The 17042-nt window shown below is 37.5% G+C and overlaps 1 protein-coding gene across 3 annotated transcripts in view; it reads left to right on the top strand.

The window, feature by feature from the left end:
• Grm8 (glutamate metabotropic receptor 8) overlaps positions 1-17042 on the top strand; it is an 837648-nt gene that overhangs the window by 811460 nt on the left and 9146 nt on the right. For 2 of the 3 annotated variants that reach the window (XM_041675768.1, XM_041675770.1), the window contains exon 10: positions 14855-15101. In XM_041675768.1, coding sequence (XP_041531702.1) covers positions 14855-15101 — 247 coding nt within the window. Of the gene's footprint in view, positions 1-14854; positions 15157-17042 lie in introns of all 3 variants that reach the window. The other variant, XM_041675769.1, reaches the window with a different exon arrangement.

Below are 17042 nucleotides of genomic sequence, written 5' to 3'. Positions count from 1 at the left end.
CTTGGAATCCTAAGCAATTATGCATTTCCTAGATGCATATAGTTGAAGGCATGAAGTTATGCATAATTTGCAATTTAATTTCAAAATCTAATTTTGTACCTGTATTTATAACTTCTTTCTCATTTCTATGTTGATTAGCCATACATTACCACTTTTTTCTTTTATTGAAAATATATTTTTGTATAATATATTCTGATTGTTTGCCCCCTTTCTACTCCTCCCAATACTCCCCACCTTTCCTCCCATCCAGATTTCCTCCTGTTTTATAGCTCATTAAAAAAACCAGACTTCTAAAGGATAATAATATGATAAAATAAAACAAAACAAATAAAAACATATAGTAATAGTATATGACAAATACAAAGAGTCCAAAAAAAGGCAAAAGGAACAGATATAGACAAAAACATAAAACTAGAAGCTATGATATGTATGCAAAGAAACTGTAGGGTAAAAATAAAATAAAATAAAAGTAAAAAAAAACGATAAATAAAAGTCTAACACCACAATATGTATAAAGGACAAGAAACCTTTATAGATGCCATTGAGTTTATTTTCTGTTGGCCATCTTGTCCTGGGAAAGCAGTCTACCTCTAAGAGTAGTTTAATTCCCGAGTAATATTCCCTTGGAGAAAATTAAAATCCAACTTATTTATTTATTTATTTATTATTTATTATTTTTTATTGAGTTAGGTATTCTTCTCTGCTCACCTTCTTTTCTTCCTTTTTCTACCCCCTGTCATGATCTTCATGCTCCTAATTTTGTCAGGAGATCTTGTCTTTTTTCTTCTTCCCATTGTAGATTGGATTCATGTATGTCTGTCTTATGGTCCTCTTTATTGTCTAGGTTCTCTGGGGTCATGAACTGTAGGTTGGTTTTTCTTTGTTTTATGCCTAAAAGGCACTTATGAGTGAGTACGTACTATATTTGTCTTTCTGTGCCTGGGTTACCTCACTCAATATGATGTTTTCTAGATCCATCCATTTGCCTACAGATTTCAATACATCATTATATTTTTCCCTTGTGTGGTACTCCATTGTGTAAATGTACCACATTTTCTTTACCAATTCTTTGGTTGAGGGGCATTTAGGTTGTTTTCAGGTTCTGGCTATTACAAATAATACTACTATGAAAATAGTTGAGAACATGTCCTTGCTGTATGATTGAACATCCTTGGGGTATGTATATAGCCAAAAGTGATATTCTTAGGTCTTGAGGTAGGTTGTTTCCCAATTTTCTGAGAAACTGCCATACTGATTTCTAAAATAGCTGTACCAGTTTACACTCCCACCAGCAGTGGAGGAGTGTTCCCTTTACCCCACATCCTTTCCAGCATAACCTGTCATCAGTGTTCTTTTTTATCTTGGCCATTCTGACAGGTATAAGGTAGAATCTCAAAGTTCTTCTGATTTTCATTTCTCTGATGGCTAAGGATCCTGAATATTTCCTTCAGTGTATTTCAATGTGTGTATTTCAATCATTTCAGGAATGTCTGTTGAGAATTCTCTATTTAAGTTTGTACTGCCATTTTGTCTTGTTAACCATGTCCTTTGCGTTACAGGAGCTTTTCAGTTTCAGGAGGTCCCATTTATTAATTGTTCCTCTCAGTATTTGTGCTACTGTGGTTATATTTAAAAAACAGTCTCTTGTGCTTTCCACTTTCTTTTCTACGAGGTTCAGTGTGGTTGTTTTTGTTTGTTTGTTTGGTTGGTTTTTGTTTTTGTTTTTTGTTTTTGTTTTTTTTTTTTTTTGTTGTTGAGGTCTTTGATCCATTTGGACTTGAGTTCTGTGCACAACGACAATAGATATGGATCTATTTGCATCCTTCTTCATGCCGGCACCATTTGTTGAATATGCTTTCTTTTTAAAATATTTTTTGTTTCTTTGCCAAGGATCAGGTGCTTGTAGGTGTATGTATTGATACCCAGGTCTTTGATTTGATTTCATTGGCCTTCTTGTCTATTTTTATGCCAATACCAGGCTGTTTTCATTACTGTAGCTCTGGTTTGAAGTCAGGGACTGTGGTGAGTCCAGAAGTTCCTTTATGGTACAGGATTCTTTTGGCTATCCTGGGTTCATTGCTTTTCCATATGAAATTGAGTATTGTTCTTTAGAAATAATCTTTGAAGAATTTTTCTGGGCATTACATTAAATCTGTAGATTGATTGCCATTTTTACTATGTTAATTCTTGCTACCCAAGAGCATGGGCAATCTTTCTATTTTATGGTATCATTTTTCTTTCTTTAGAGACTTAAAGTTCTTGTCATACAGGTCTTCCACTTGTTTGTTTAGAGTTGGGGTTTCTGTTATTTGTGGCTATTGTGAAGGATGATATTTTTGTGATTTCTTTCTCAGACCATTTATCATCTTTATTAAGGAGGGTTACTGACTTTTTTTTTAGTTAATCTTGTATCCTGCTACATTACTGAAGGTGTTTAAGAGTTGTAGGAATCTCTTGGTAGAATTTTTGGGATCACTATGTAAACTATCATATCATGAGCAAATAGAGTTCTACTTCTTTTCAAATTTGTATTCCCTTGATTTCCTTTTGTTGTCTTACTGCTCTAGATAGAACCTCAAGTACTATATTGAATAGATATGGAGAGAGTGGGAAACCTTGTCTTGTTTCTATTTCCTTGGGATTGCTTTGAGTTTCTCTCCATTTAGTTTAATCTTGGCTGTTGACTTGCTGTATATTGCCTTTTTATGTTCAAGTATGTTCCTTGTATCCCTGATCCTTTATCATGAAGAAGTGTTGCATTTTGTCGAAGGATTTTTCAGCATCTAATGAGATGATCAAGTGGTTTTTTTATTCCTGTTTGCTTATACAGTGGATTATATTGACAGAATTTTGTAGGTTGAACCATTCCTTCATCTCTGGGATGAAGCCTACTAGGTTGTGGTGGATAATTTTTCTGATGTATTCTTGGATTCAGTTTGCCAGTATTTTATTTAGTATTTTTCATCAATGTTTATGAATGAGATTGGTCTGTAATTCTCTTTTTTAATAATGTCTTTGTATGGTTTCGGTATGAGGGTAATTGCAGCCTTATAAAATGATTTTGGCAATGTTTCATTTTCAAGTAGTTATCAATTGAAATAGCATCTGGTTAGGGATGGAGGCATTTGTCCACTTCTCCTTTCAGCCCTAGTACTTCACCAGTGCTGACCCTTATAGGTGCCAATTGCACATTCTTACCCTGGTTGCTGTGACTTTATATATACCTGATACCTGTTGTGTTTAGAAGTACTTATTTTCTGTGTGTCCTCCATTCCCTCTGGCTCATACACTCTTTCTGAAATCCTATTCTATAAGGGTTCCTTGAAACCTGAGGGAGGGATTTCATAGAGATATCCTTTTTAGGCCTGAGTGTTTCAAGTCCTTTCCTTCCATGCACATCTCTGTACTTGCTCCCATCTTCTACAGGATGAAACTGTTATGACAACGAATGAGCAAGGCACTGAAACATGAGCTGAGGAACTGAAATGTGTGTGAATTTGTCTGGCAGAATGTCATTGGAAAGTTTTTGCAGCCCAATAAACCTCTCTGATGACACAATGATCCAAATCAGACCAAATCAAACCAAATTAGAAAAAGTCCAGGTTTAGTGGATGTCAGAGCTCCCACTTGGTCTTCTAGGCCCTCAGAGAGGAGATGGGGAAGGAAGACCGGGAAAACCACAGAGAGGGAAAACCACACGATTATTCTCTGGGATATGATTTAAATACTCCTTGGGAGTGGTCTTGAGCATCTCTGGGGAGGGGAGGTCATCATTTGGTGAGCCTCCTTGGAGGTGGAGTCTAGATTGAGGCAAATCCCAGGGGAGGGAGCTTAGGATGGAACTTGCACCTAAACATTCCAGACTCTTTGGAAATATGGATGTCAGGGGCTGAGGTGAAGCCTTAACCCAAACATTCCAGACTCTTTGGGTATATGGATACCAGGGGCTGGGCAAACCCTTAACCTGAACATTCCAGACTCTTCAGGTATATGAATGCCAGGAGGTGGGGTGATGCTTCCATCCAAACAGCTCAGACTCTTTGGATATACGAATGCCAGAGGGTGGGGTGATGTTTCCACCCAAACATCCCAGACTCTGGGTATAGGGATGCTGGCTCAAGTCTGGCTACTTCCTGGGGATATGGAATGATGTGGGGGAGGAACAAGTTGGGAGTTGGTGGATTCACGCTCAGCGGGAAATGTGGGTGGGGAGGTATCCAGTTAACTGTCATCTTGGAGACCTCAGGCATCTGTTTGTTGAGGAAAATGAGAAGGCAGAGTGTTAGGAGAAAAAATAGATTGTTATTACTGGCCCTATCAATCGGCCTAGCCATGGAAGGGGTAATTAACTGCCAGAAAACAAATAAGACAGAGAACTGCCCTAGTTGTATAGGAGAGGCACTCATGAGTAAGTGAGACATGAGAGCAGATATGCCCTTTAAAACCAGATTTTAGTTGTTAGATAGGTGTCCATTTGAACCAGGAGAGGTAGTACCAATGATGAAGTCTCAGGAGCTGGTGTAGGTGTTGGCTTTATCTGGAGAGCCCAGACCACAGGAGTAACCTGTAAAATGTGCTTGTATAAAGGTGGGGTTAAAATGGGCTCTGGAGACTGTTAATTTTTACCAGACCAGATAAAAGAAATTGGAAACTTTGAACCTCTGAAGATAGACCTGAAACCTGTTAACCCTGGACTATGAAACCTGTGAAAGAAGCATACCTGTCTGTATTTTTAGCAGGAAACTTAACAAATGAAACACGAATAGTACCTTGAGTCATCAAATGCCATCCGACATATTTGAGAGTGGACACATAATTGAGCAGAAGTGAGAGCTTTTTTCAGTTACACAGGCAACCCCAAGTCTCTCCATAGTCTTTGACTAACAACAGTCTTAGAAGCTGTATTTGTCGTTAGCTGATGAGACCAGGAGGACTGAAGATTTTCCTGTGGGGGTCAGGTTCAGACTACTGTCTTGACAGAATGAGATAATCGAAACCCCAGTGTAGTGTCCAGGAAGCTGATGAGGTGGAAGGCAGCTTTTTGCTCTGTGGGTGGTGTTGCCATATCCAAAGGCAAGCCTCCAGGCAGAAGGTTTTCCACAACCATCCATCTTCTTGGAGGAACTATAGGATGCTGCAGGATCTGGCATGTCTCTCTGTCATAAGACATTCTTTTGTTAAATGCCATACTCTCAGATCTGTAAAGGCACTTGAGAAACAGGGTACCATTACCTGTCAGGTATATTCAAATTAGACATATTAGTAAAATTTGGACATATAGTTTACCCAGTCAGTTACAGATTACCAATGTTAGTAAAGGAAAGAGGATTAAAAGGAATATTTTAGTAAGCCAAAGTATATTGGAGGCAGAATTTCTCCTTGGTAGGGCCAGAACACATGGGTACTCTTAGCAAAGATGGTGGTGAGATTTTCACTTTGACCTCAACCAAAAATGGCGGCTATCCACATGTTTGCATTTTTCCAGAGCTGTTGTAATCTGGAGTTATGAGTTTTACAGATTTTAAAACAAGCACATATATACACAGAGACATAAAATAAGCATACTGTGGCCACTTTATTTATACATATATATTAACAGACAAAACTTTTCCCAGGAAACTGTTAGCTGTCCAACTTAAAAATCCTGGAGTAGGTTGCTGAAGCCAGGCAAGCTCATATGTGATCCCATTAAGAACCAAATCAGTAGATATTGCAAGACAGAGCAGAAACATAAGGGTGGAATACCTGTACAGTTTAGAGTAGAAGGGCAGGGGGGTGGATCCATTGTAGGGAGATTTCCAGCATAATCAGATCACATGCCAGGAATGCAACCAATCAGCAAACAGAGAAGTGGGGAACGTGATAGGGAGAGGAAGCAGGGGCACAGCGTTCAGAAACCATGGGCATTTGGGGGCGTGTTTGTTTGTTAAGGGACATATGGTGTCAGATAACCACAATTTAAAAAGATTTTTTAAATGCAGCCCAAGGGAATTTGTAGATCAGGCCTCGAATTGTAAGTGTTTTGCAAGTCTTCGCCGAACCCAAAGCCTAAGGAAATTCATCCATTGTGGTAGACTTTGGGTCAGAAAACCAGAGGTATGTGAGAAATTCCTTGAAAGGACTTCTCTTGACAAAGGAACCTCACAGGAACAAGGCAGGTCCTTGTTCCTATCAGGTACCTGAGTGGCGGTGTCTTCAACAGGACAGCCCAAAAATTGCATGAGGCACTGGGCCTCTAAGGCAATGACTCGGAACTGGGAATTTACCCAGATGAAGCCAATCTTAACCTGGCAGAGAGCAGGTGCAAGGGAGAAGGGTGTTTGCCCAACACTTGGCTCTGGACAGGTGGGAAGAACAGCCCTCTTGGTGGCAACTCCCGATGAAAAGTTTCTGTGTTCCAATAAACCTTTCTGCTTATTTAATAATCCAAATCAGACCAAATCAAACCTACTTAGAAAAAGTCCAGGTTTAATGGCTACCAATGTTCCAGGGTGGCCTTGCTGCCTCCCAGAGATGAGACCAGAAAGGACAACTGGGAAAACCATGGAGAAGGAAAAGGAAGACCAGCAAGACCACATGTTTATTCTCTGGGATATGATTCAAATAGCTTGTGGTCTTGAGCATCTCTCAGGAGAGGTAATCATTTGGTGGGATTTCTTGGAGGTGCAGTCTAGACTGAGGCAACTCCCAGAGAAGAGGGGTCAGGATAGAACTTCTACCCAGTCATTAGGAATCACTGTTTTGCTAGTTATTTTGTTAGAGTGTATGCAAGCATGTTTCTACCTCTGTTTAAGACATTTTGTATATTGATCCAATTTTAGGATATATTTATTATATTGCATTACACATTTCTACTTTTGATCATGATACGTGTGCATTGTTTACATTTTGAGGTCATTGTCTTCAATTGCTGCACAGTTGTTTAAAGATTGTTTAATATTACAATATAAAGTCTTAGTCTTTAAGTCAGGCATTAAGTGTTACAGGTCAATAGTCATTCATGTTTGTCATACTTACAGTTTGATATCTGTTCTTACTATATATAGTTTTGTATTGGGTTTGGAACTGTCTTGTTTAAACAAAATGGCTTTGAAAGTCTGGATCATGTTGAGGCGTGGCTGTGGGGTACCAAAAGGCCACAGTACTGCTCACTCACCCCTTTTTTCCAGTGCTTCCTACCTTGATGTTGGACCCCCATTCCTGTTTCGTGAGTTATCCCTTTTAATAACCAAAAAGATTAGCATACTCTATTTGGAGTTATCTTGGGATTATTTGACTTGGGTTCCCCCCATTCAATGTGTTCAGCATCAATTGCTTCTATTTCTCCAGGGGTTATAGGTCTGTTTAAATTGCTTATGTCATATGGATTCAACTTTAGTAGGTGGTATATATAAAGAAAATTATCCATTTCTTTTAGATTTTTCCAATTTGGTAGACTGCAGGTTTATCAAGTATATCCTTATGAATATCCAGATTTCTTTAGCATCTGTTGTTATGCCTACCTTTCATCTTTTATTTTGTAAATTTAGACCTTTTCTATGCCTTTTGGTTAATTTAGATAAGGGTTTGTCAATCTTATTCATTTTTATCAAAGAACTAACTCTTTATTCCATTGATTATTTATATGCTTTTTGCTTGTTTGTTTCATTGTATTTATTTTAACTCCAAATTTGATGATTTCTTGATACTATTCTTTTTGAGTGTGATTTCTTTTGTTGTTGTTGTTGTTCTAGAGCTTTCTGGGGTGCTGTTAAATTATTTCTAGATCTCTTCAGTTTTTTTAAGTAGACACTAAGTGTTATGAACTTACCTCATAGAGCATCTTCGTTGTTCCCATAAATTTGAGTATACTGCGTTGTCATTGACATTTCCATTCAATTCTGGAAAGATTTTAATTTCTTTCTTAATTAATGTTTTGGCCTATTTTTGTTGAGTAGTGAATCGTTTAGTTTAATAACTTTCTGTGTTTGTTGGTGACCAGTTTTAATCTGTGGTGCATGTTATTTCAATTTTCCTATATCTTTCAAGATTCATTTTGCATCTTAGGATGCAGTCAGTTTTAGAGACAGCTCCCTGAGGTGCTGAGAAGAAGAGTTCTTTCTTTGTGTTCAGATGGTGTGTTTTGTAGCTATCTGAAGGTCCATTTGACTTGTGATGTCAGCTCCAGCAGTTCTCTGTTTCATTTTTGTCTAGATAAACTGTCTGTTGGTGAGAGTGGGATATTAAGGACTCTCAATATCAGTGTGTGAGTGTCAAAATGTGATTTAAACTGTAGCAGTGTTTCTTTTATCAACTTGGTTGCTACTGTGTTTGGTGCATAGATGTTGAAAATTGCAATGCCTTCTTAATGGATATTTCCTGTGCTGAGTTTGCAATGTCATTCCCTTTCTCTTTGATGAGTTTTATTTTTTTAACTCTGTTTTGTCACAAATTAAAATGGCTACAACAGCTTGCCCTTTAGGTACATTTGCTTGGAATATCATTTTCAATTATTTTACCCTGAGGTGATGTCTACCTTCATGTGAAGATATATTGCTTGGATGCAGCAAAAGAATGATCTTGTTTTCACATTCATTTTTTTAATCCATGTCATTTTTATTGGGGATTTGAGACCAATGATGTTGAGAGATACCAATGAACACTGTTGATTCCTGTTGTTTGTCACTACAGCTCTGTTGGTGCTGCCAGTGCTGGTGGTGGCTTGTGTATCTTTCTCATCTTTTGATTTGCTGATCTGGGTTTATTTATTTTGTTGAAGACCAGCATCAATGAAATTCATACATTCTAGGGTAGAAACATGAGGATTAGAGTTATTAAGCAAAAGGAACAAAGATAAGAGAGAAATAAGAGACAGAAAATAAACATAGAACAGCACTGGGAGGTAAATTCATTGAAGACTAAATCCTGAATCCCACATCCTTTATTTTCCAAGTGCTTATATACTTTACTTCAACAGGGGAGGGGGAGACAACAGACTTCCTTAACATGATATAAGGAATAGACTTGAATTTTCTGACCTTTGGTCCAGGTGGAGCAGATCCACCTCTATACTCAAAATGTATACCATACCCTAGGTCTGAATGTTTTGTTTGTAGCCACATCTGTTGTCAACAACTTTGAGAGAGCAAAAATAAGCTCAAACTCTCTGATCTCCAGTCAAAGTGGAACAGGTTCACATTTGTGGGCCCTCACATTATTTCTTGTGGTGTTTTTTAGCTGTGACTACCCACTTTTTGTTGAACTTTTTCTTCTATTGCCTTCTGTGGTACTGGGTTTGTGCCTGGAGGTGTTTGTTTGTTTGTTGAAACAAACAACTATGGTGGCTGAAATAATAGTTCCTGTTTTAAAATTTTATTTTTGTAAACAGAGTCTGCTTGCTTGTTTCCCGACAATGAAAACACAAATAATCACACAAAAACTGTATTGGTTACAACACTGCTTGGTCAATAGCTTAGGCATATTCCTAGATATCTCTTACATCTTAAGCTAACCTGTTTCTATTAATCTATGTCTTGCCAAGAGGCTGTGGCTTACCAATAAGGTTCTTGCATCCTTGTCCTTCAGCAGCTACATGGCATCTCCTGACTTTGCCTTTTTTTCTCCCAGCATTCAGTTTAGTTTTCCTGCCTAGCTCTATTCTGCCCTGCCATAGGCCAAAGAAGTTTCTTTGTTAACCAAATGATAATAAAATATATTTATAGACTACACAGGGGAATTCCACCTCAAATTTTGTTTCTGCTTTTATAAAATCAGGTTCATGCTCAATTTTTGTGACGAACCCACTGACATTATAAAATAATTCATCAGGGATTGGGGCACCGGTAAGATGATTTAACAGTTACAAACACTTGCTATAGCTGCAGAGAATCTGGGTTCAGTTCCCAGAACCCACGTGGTAGCTCACAGATATCTACAAAGTCAGTTCCAAGGAACGCAGGGCTCTCTTCTGATTGCTAATGGCACTTCACACAGATATTATATATATATAAATACACTCACACACATACATACAATAAATAAATGTAAAAATTTTAAAATAATGCAGTGTAGATGGCAGTTTTATTATTTGAATTGTCTAAAAATATGTGCTTTTTGTTGTATGTTTTATATTTACACTTTAAAAATGATTTATTGTGCACATTGTTGAGTGTATGTACATTTTGTTTTCATGTATGTCTGTGAACCTTGGATGTATGTGCTGCCAACAGAGGATAATAGCTCCTTTAGAACTAGAGCTATAGACAATTGCAAGTCAATATGTGGGTGCTAGAAATCAAACCCATAGCCTCTGGAAGAACAGCCAGTGTGTTTAACTGCTGAGCTGTCCCTTTGACCCCTGTATGTAGACGTTTACATTTCTAAAATAAATTATAATCTCATAATTACTTGCACTCAGCCATAGAATCTGCATAACTCCCATAACAACAGAGAATGCCCATTTCTTGTCCATGAATCCTTTCTTTTCTTGGAACTTGGTATGCAGAATCCTGGTTTTCTTTGATGCCTGCAACCAGTGTCCAGAAACGGTAAAAACAAAGATATTGTATGATTCCTTCCTTACTTTTTTATCAGCAAGGTTGGCTTCCTCAATACTTATTTAAAGTTTCCTGTATCCTGTAGACTTTTTCTTCAAAACTTGTAGTTTTATGTGTGTGTTAGATGCCTTCTTGCTTTTTTAGTTTTGTGTCTGTCTCTCTTTATTTCTATTTTTAGACATCAATACTGTTTTTCATAATATGTAAATAATTTTGTTTTCATGATTCTCTAAGTGTTTTTTTTTTTAGTTATTAGGTATATGTTTATCTGAATTTGTGAATCTCAGTTTTTTGTCCTACCATCTTGTGCCTAGTGACTTCAGGGATGCAGGGTGCCATGCAGGATAGATGTTCTGGCAATCTGTCTTTTGATGTAAAAATGCCTCATTGTTAATGATTGTCAGTGACATGTTAGGTTTCATGAGGTGTGGTCTCTCTATGTACTAACGTCTCGTGGCTTTGATGTCATATTGCTCATGGCTATGGCCAGAGCCACACAATCTTTCTTTCTGTCTCAGCTCCTGACTTCTGGATTTACAAGTGTGTATCTGCACATACACCTAAAGGATCTTTAAAGTCCTTTAAAAAACATCTTTTCAGCTCTTAACAAAGTTTATATTCTACTCGTCATTTGATCATACAGTCTTTTTCTATAACTTCTAACCACCATTACCAATAGTTCAAAGTTAAGGATTCTGAGCTTTTTCATGAACCGGACCAATAGTATTCTGATAGTCTTTATTTATAGTGCTGCACTTTTAGCCTTTGATTTGACACTCCATTTTACAAACATGCATCCTAATCCCAAAGAGGGTGTAACGAAAATCAGCAAATAATTCTGATGAAAGACATCCGGGTCTTCTCTACCAAAACCACAGTGACATCTCTAACCTGCTGATAAGTTGACAACACCCAAGACAGTGATTTTTCCCAGAGAGAAAATTTAACACGATTATTTGAATGTGCAGAATCCAGAATTTCACTCAGGCATAAAGAACACTTATTTTTCTTGTTGTGGCCACTAGAGAAGTCTTAATTCTCGCAAGGCTGGGCAACTGTAGACTGTACCCTGAGCCTCTGTCTCCTCCTGATTTATATTCCATTTTATTTCTGGGTTTAAAGATATATGATACCACTTCCTGGCCCCTAGTGGTCTAATTTTACTCTCTGATCTTCAGGTAAGCTTTATTTATTAAAGCATAAATAAAATATCACTATATATGCACACATTTGTAAATGTGTAACAAATATAATCAAAGAAAAGAGTGTATCAATTCGAGTGTAGGGGTCATGAGAGGGGTGTGAGAGAGGGTAACTCAGGGACAGGCTGTAAAGAAGAAAGGTATTAGGGGAAGGCACATAATTCTATTTTAATTAAAAGCTTAAAAACAATTTTAAAAAAATCTATTTTTCATTTGATCTTAGGCAAAAGAACAAGAAGATAGAAGACTATTAATTATTACAATTAAATGATTTGCATTTTGTGTGTGTGTATTAATATGAAAAAAGGCTAAAGTTGATTTAAGAGGGCAGCCCTGTCCAGTGTTTATGGTATGAGAAATGAAGGGGGGTTATCATAAAGCTGCTTTGTTTCTTATTTCTCAGAAGAGTTTGCCTTAGTCGCTAAGAGGTTAAAAAGTACCAAGTGAGATGTGGGCGTCTATAGAGGTCTATATTCAAGTAGCTTTTGAAAAAAAAAAAAGATTGAAGATGATCACAAAGAACTAGAATATCTCCTTTCTTCCTTTAGGATTCTAGGTCATGACCTACTTTTAGGAGATCTTGGATGAGTTCAGCTGATCTACTAAGAATGAAGAGAAGTTTGTTATAACTCTTAGGAAAAGATATCATATTCGTGTACGCTGGACTTCTTCTCTATGGCTTTTCCAGGGAGTGCTCCCATCCAGTTCAGTGCATCTGACTGTTTCAGGCTGTAAATACTAATGGAGTTTGGAAGCAGATGATATAGCAGGGCCATCAGAGGATGTGAAGAAAAAGCAACTCTGCTTCCTTGGTTATGGGAGTTTTGGGGGAGGAGGCAGGATAAAGAGCTAAGAATAGAAAGAGATAATTATTAACGCCATATTACTGTCAGCATCTCTTGATGAACTTATATAGTTTAGTGTGAGCTAACACAGACCGTTCCTTTGCTCAGTGACCCATCACATTAAGAAGATGTTATTCAGGCATGTAGCTCTCAATATCAAAAAATAATTTGAATTTGGAAAAAAATGTTTTTTCTACTTCAAAATAAAATTACCGTGATCTTTTCCTGGACATCTGGTAGAATACCACTATCTATTCATCACTCCCCAAACTCCCTGGTTTGTTCTTGTGTCTGTGGATCATCTTTCTTATCACATACACCTGGAAGAAGGTTCTGTTAGTACCTCTGTAAAGTTAAAGTTGTATGGTGAGTATTTTGTGTGCATATTTTAAATAAAGATATATTATTTTATTAAATAACACCCTATCTTAGTTAGGGTTTCCATTGTTGTGAAGAGACACCATGACCATGGCAACACTTGTAAAGGAACCATTAAATTCAACTATTTAGTTTGGGGCTGGCTTATGGTTTTAGAGGTTTAGTTTATTATTATCATGAGAGGAAGCTTGGAAGCTTGCAGGCGGACATGGTGCTGGAAAAAGAGTTGAGAATCCTACATCTGGATCCACAGGCAGCAGCAGAAAAAGAGGCCACGTGTAGTGGGTATACTTGAGCATATATGAGACCTCAAAGCATCCCCCCCACAATACTGCTGCAGTGACACACTTCCTAATAGTGTCATTCCTTATGGGTCAAGCATTCAAAGACATGAGTCTATGGGGCCACTCCTATTCAAACCATAAGTGTGATTTTCTAGAAAATAAATTAATAGCCAGAGAGGAAAACCAGATCTACATTTGTTCAAAAATCAGGTAAACTGCAGTTTTCAAACTTCCTTTTCTACACACCTACACACACACAGACACAATTTTGGGAGGTGCTAGAATTAAAACTTAAGTCTTGATGAAACATGTTTCCAGATTGTCAATCAATCATTTTGTAGAAGTCAACCCATGAACTTGAATCAGCTAGTCATATCCACAATGAATAATCAAGAGAAAATACATGCAAGTATTCTATTTTTGTACAGCCCTGTCTCTACAGGACCCAGGGTTCCTTGCCTAGGGAATGGTGCCATCTGCAGTAGGCTGATTCTACCAACATCCGTTAACAATATGAAGACAATCCTCTATAGATATGTCAAAGGAGTGCTCTGATCTAGATGGTTCCTCAGTGAGAATCTGATGTCAGTGATTTTATATGGTGCTAACTTGACATTTAAAACCTATCATCAAGTACTATTTGGAGAAATACTGTATGTTTTTCAAATGATATCTGACATCTGAAAGGTGGAGATATTTTGTTTTCTTAAATATATATTTATTATATTCTATGTGCATACATGATTTGCTTGCATGGATGTCTGTGTACCAGATAATATGTGTTCCTGATGCCCATGGAAGTCAGTGAAGAATGTTGTGTCCCCTGTATCTGGTATTATGGATAGTCGTGCTCTACCATATAGGTACTGGGAATTGACCCTTGGTACTCCTCTTGAAATACAAGTGTTCTTAACTTCTAGGTCATCTCTCTAACCCCAGGGAAAACTCTTTCACATTTTGTTGAGGCTCCTATATTTATGTTGATGTGATATAAACATTGAGAAATCCCAGGAAGTGTTCTTTAGACAGGTTGTTAAAACAAAACAAAGCAAAACAAACAAACAAACAAAAATCACAAGAAACAAAATACAGCCCCATTTATGAAGTTTGTGATTTCTAGCAGGTATGGATATTGGAGCCATACAATGAGATCCATGATCTAAAAGCAATGTGTACCATGATGGCCTACACTGCTGTTCAGCCTCTGTCTTCACTACATGTGCTTTACTTTTTGCTTCAGTATTGAAGTGGCCATTTGGTCCACAGGTACCCTTTAAAAATGATGGATATGGGAGGAAGTGTTAGTCTCTTCTCAGACTGTGTTTTGTCCTTTTCCTCATGCAGTTTATCATTTAAAATGTAACATAAGCTCCACCCTTTTCCAATTCGTCTTAAGGAATGAGGATTTTAAAATATGAAGTCACTCATTTTTATTTGTAGTCTGTCAAAATGAAAGCTTGACTGCAGCGAAGGGCAATTTCTGTAAATATTCTCCAATATAGCGATAGGAAAGAAACTGGAACAATTTTAGAAAATGGTGTGTTATTTACTTCATCTCCTACGAGTCAGACTTAATAACCACGTTGCTTTTTCTTTTTTCCTCTTCTCAGATGTACATCCAGACAACAACCCTCACTGTCTCCATGAGTTTAAGTGCTTCGGTGTCTCTGGGAATGCTCTATATGCCCAAAGTTTATATCATAATTTTTCATCCAGAGCAGAATATTCAAAAACGCAAGAGAAGCTTCAAGGCTGTGGTGACAGCTGCTACCATGCAAAGCAAACTGATCCAAAAAGGAAATGACAGACCAAATGGCGAGGTGAAAAGTGAAATCTGTGAGAGTCTGGAAACCAACAGTAAGTCATCTGTAGACTTTCAGATGGTCAAGAGCGGGAGCACTTCCTAATAGATGTACGTGGAACATTCTTCTACTAGTCTTGGGAGCTATACTACCTGGTTCTCTGGGCATGGTGTATATGCACCCTGAGACTCTCACAGCAGTCAGAATCAATGGATAAGGGCTAAATGGATACAAGATGAGTTGTGTTTCCAGCACACAAACTGCCAGCTTCAGCTCCTTAACAAAATATGGAAGTTAGCTCTTACGTTGAGGTACCATAGGGCTTGGCATTTGGAATGCGATTTCATTGGCAAAATTCACTTTTGAAACTTAGGCAATATTATACAAGATTTATTGCTTTGGTATTGGCTGCTCTTTGTTATTCCAGTTTACCAGTGATATTTGTAGAATGCAGTACTCCAGATCTTGCATGAATAAATGACAAGTTAGTTAGGTCTTTGGGAAAATGGGAAAAGTGTAGTTAGTCATCATGTATAATAGAGTCATTGTAAGTACTTGGTTCCTCCATGTTCTCTCTTCTCCTCTTGACTTTGCTCAATTTCTTTCCTGAGTATGATAAGCCTTGAAAGTCTCATGACCCTGAAGGTAGAATCCTTTCTACCATTTTCCTCACCTACCTTTCTTCGCTCTGTGGTTGACCCAGAATCATCATAGAGTAACATATTGTTCTGATAGCCAGGACAATCCATTTAAATGTACTTAATCAGCTAAGGCTTTTACTGATATCCAAATAAAAGCATTAGACAGGTTAGATATGTGTATGGTAAAGATTCAGAAAGTAGAATATGATAAAAGTTTATTTATATCACCTGGTTACATAAACAAATTAAAGAGAAATAAATTAGAGCTTATGTCTTTACTCTAGAATGGCTCTTAGTCTTTTGGGAATGCCATAGTATAAGTCTGTAATAATTAATATAAGTGCTTTTGTTAGTGCTACATATTTGTAATCTAAGCAATTGGGTCAAGAGGATTGAGTCAAGAGAATTGTGTATTTATGGTTTGGGTTATGCAACAAGATCCCATCTCAGAAAAATAAGAATATCCAACAACAAAAATGCTCCCTTTCCCCAGAATCCTTTATCGGGCTCTATTCCCTGCTTGCTATTCTTTTGATATTGTCTTAATGTTTCTATTGCTGTGAAGAGACACCATGACCATAGGAACTCTTATAAGAAAACATTTAATTGGAGGCTGGCTTACAGTTTAGAGGTTTAGTACATTGTCATCAGGAGTCACAGAAGCACACAGGCAGACATGGTGCTAGAGAGGGACCTGAGGTTCTCTATCCTGACGAGAAGACAGCTGGCAGACAGAATGAGCCACTGGACCTGACTTGAGCATCTGAAGTCTCAAAGCTTGCCCCTACAGACACACTTTCTTCAACAAGACCACACTTCCTAATAATGGAACTCCCAATGAGTCTGTGGGTACCATTTTGATTCAAACCATCATAGATATTAAATATAAAAGACTAATAGTTTTATTAGGTTTAATTACTAAAGAAATTTAGTTTCCATTGGACTGACAAAAATTCTGAGTTAAAGTATCAGGATATCTATGTGAACATTGCATATTATAAAGTTTTATGCATAGAGATAATCTCTGTTATATAAGCATGTTGAATAGGCTTATTAGCTTAAGGGGTAGGGAGGTGGCAGGGTGGGTAAAAAAAACTTACCACCATGTCTGATGACCTCAAGTATATCCTGGGACCCAGACTGTTGAAGGAGAGAAGCTTCTCCCACAAGTTGTCCTCTGACTTCCACATACATTTTGAGGTACACACACACACACACACACACACACACACACCAGTATAAAACAAAAATCAAAAAAAAAACCCTTAATGGCTTAAGCCATCATTTAAAGCCATCTTGACTTTTGCAAGATTATCTGCTAAAAATCTCAATCATCAGTACAGAAACACTTCCTA

This window comes from Microtus oregoni, unplaced genomic scaffold (genome assembly GCF_018167655.1).
Source record: "Microtus oregoni isolate MIOR12 unplaced genomic scaffold, Mior012 000026F_ref0000081, whole genome shotgun sequence".
NCBI classification, from domain to species: Eukaryota; Metazoa; Chordata; class Mammalia; order Rodentia; family Cricetidae; genus Microtus; species Microtus oregoni.
This window is presented reverse-complemented; position numbering and strand designations above follow the sequence as displayed.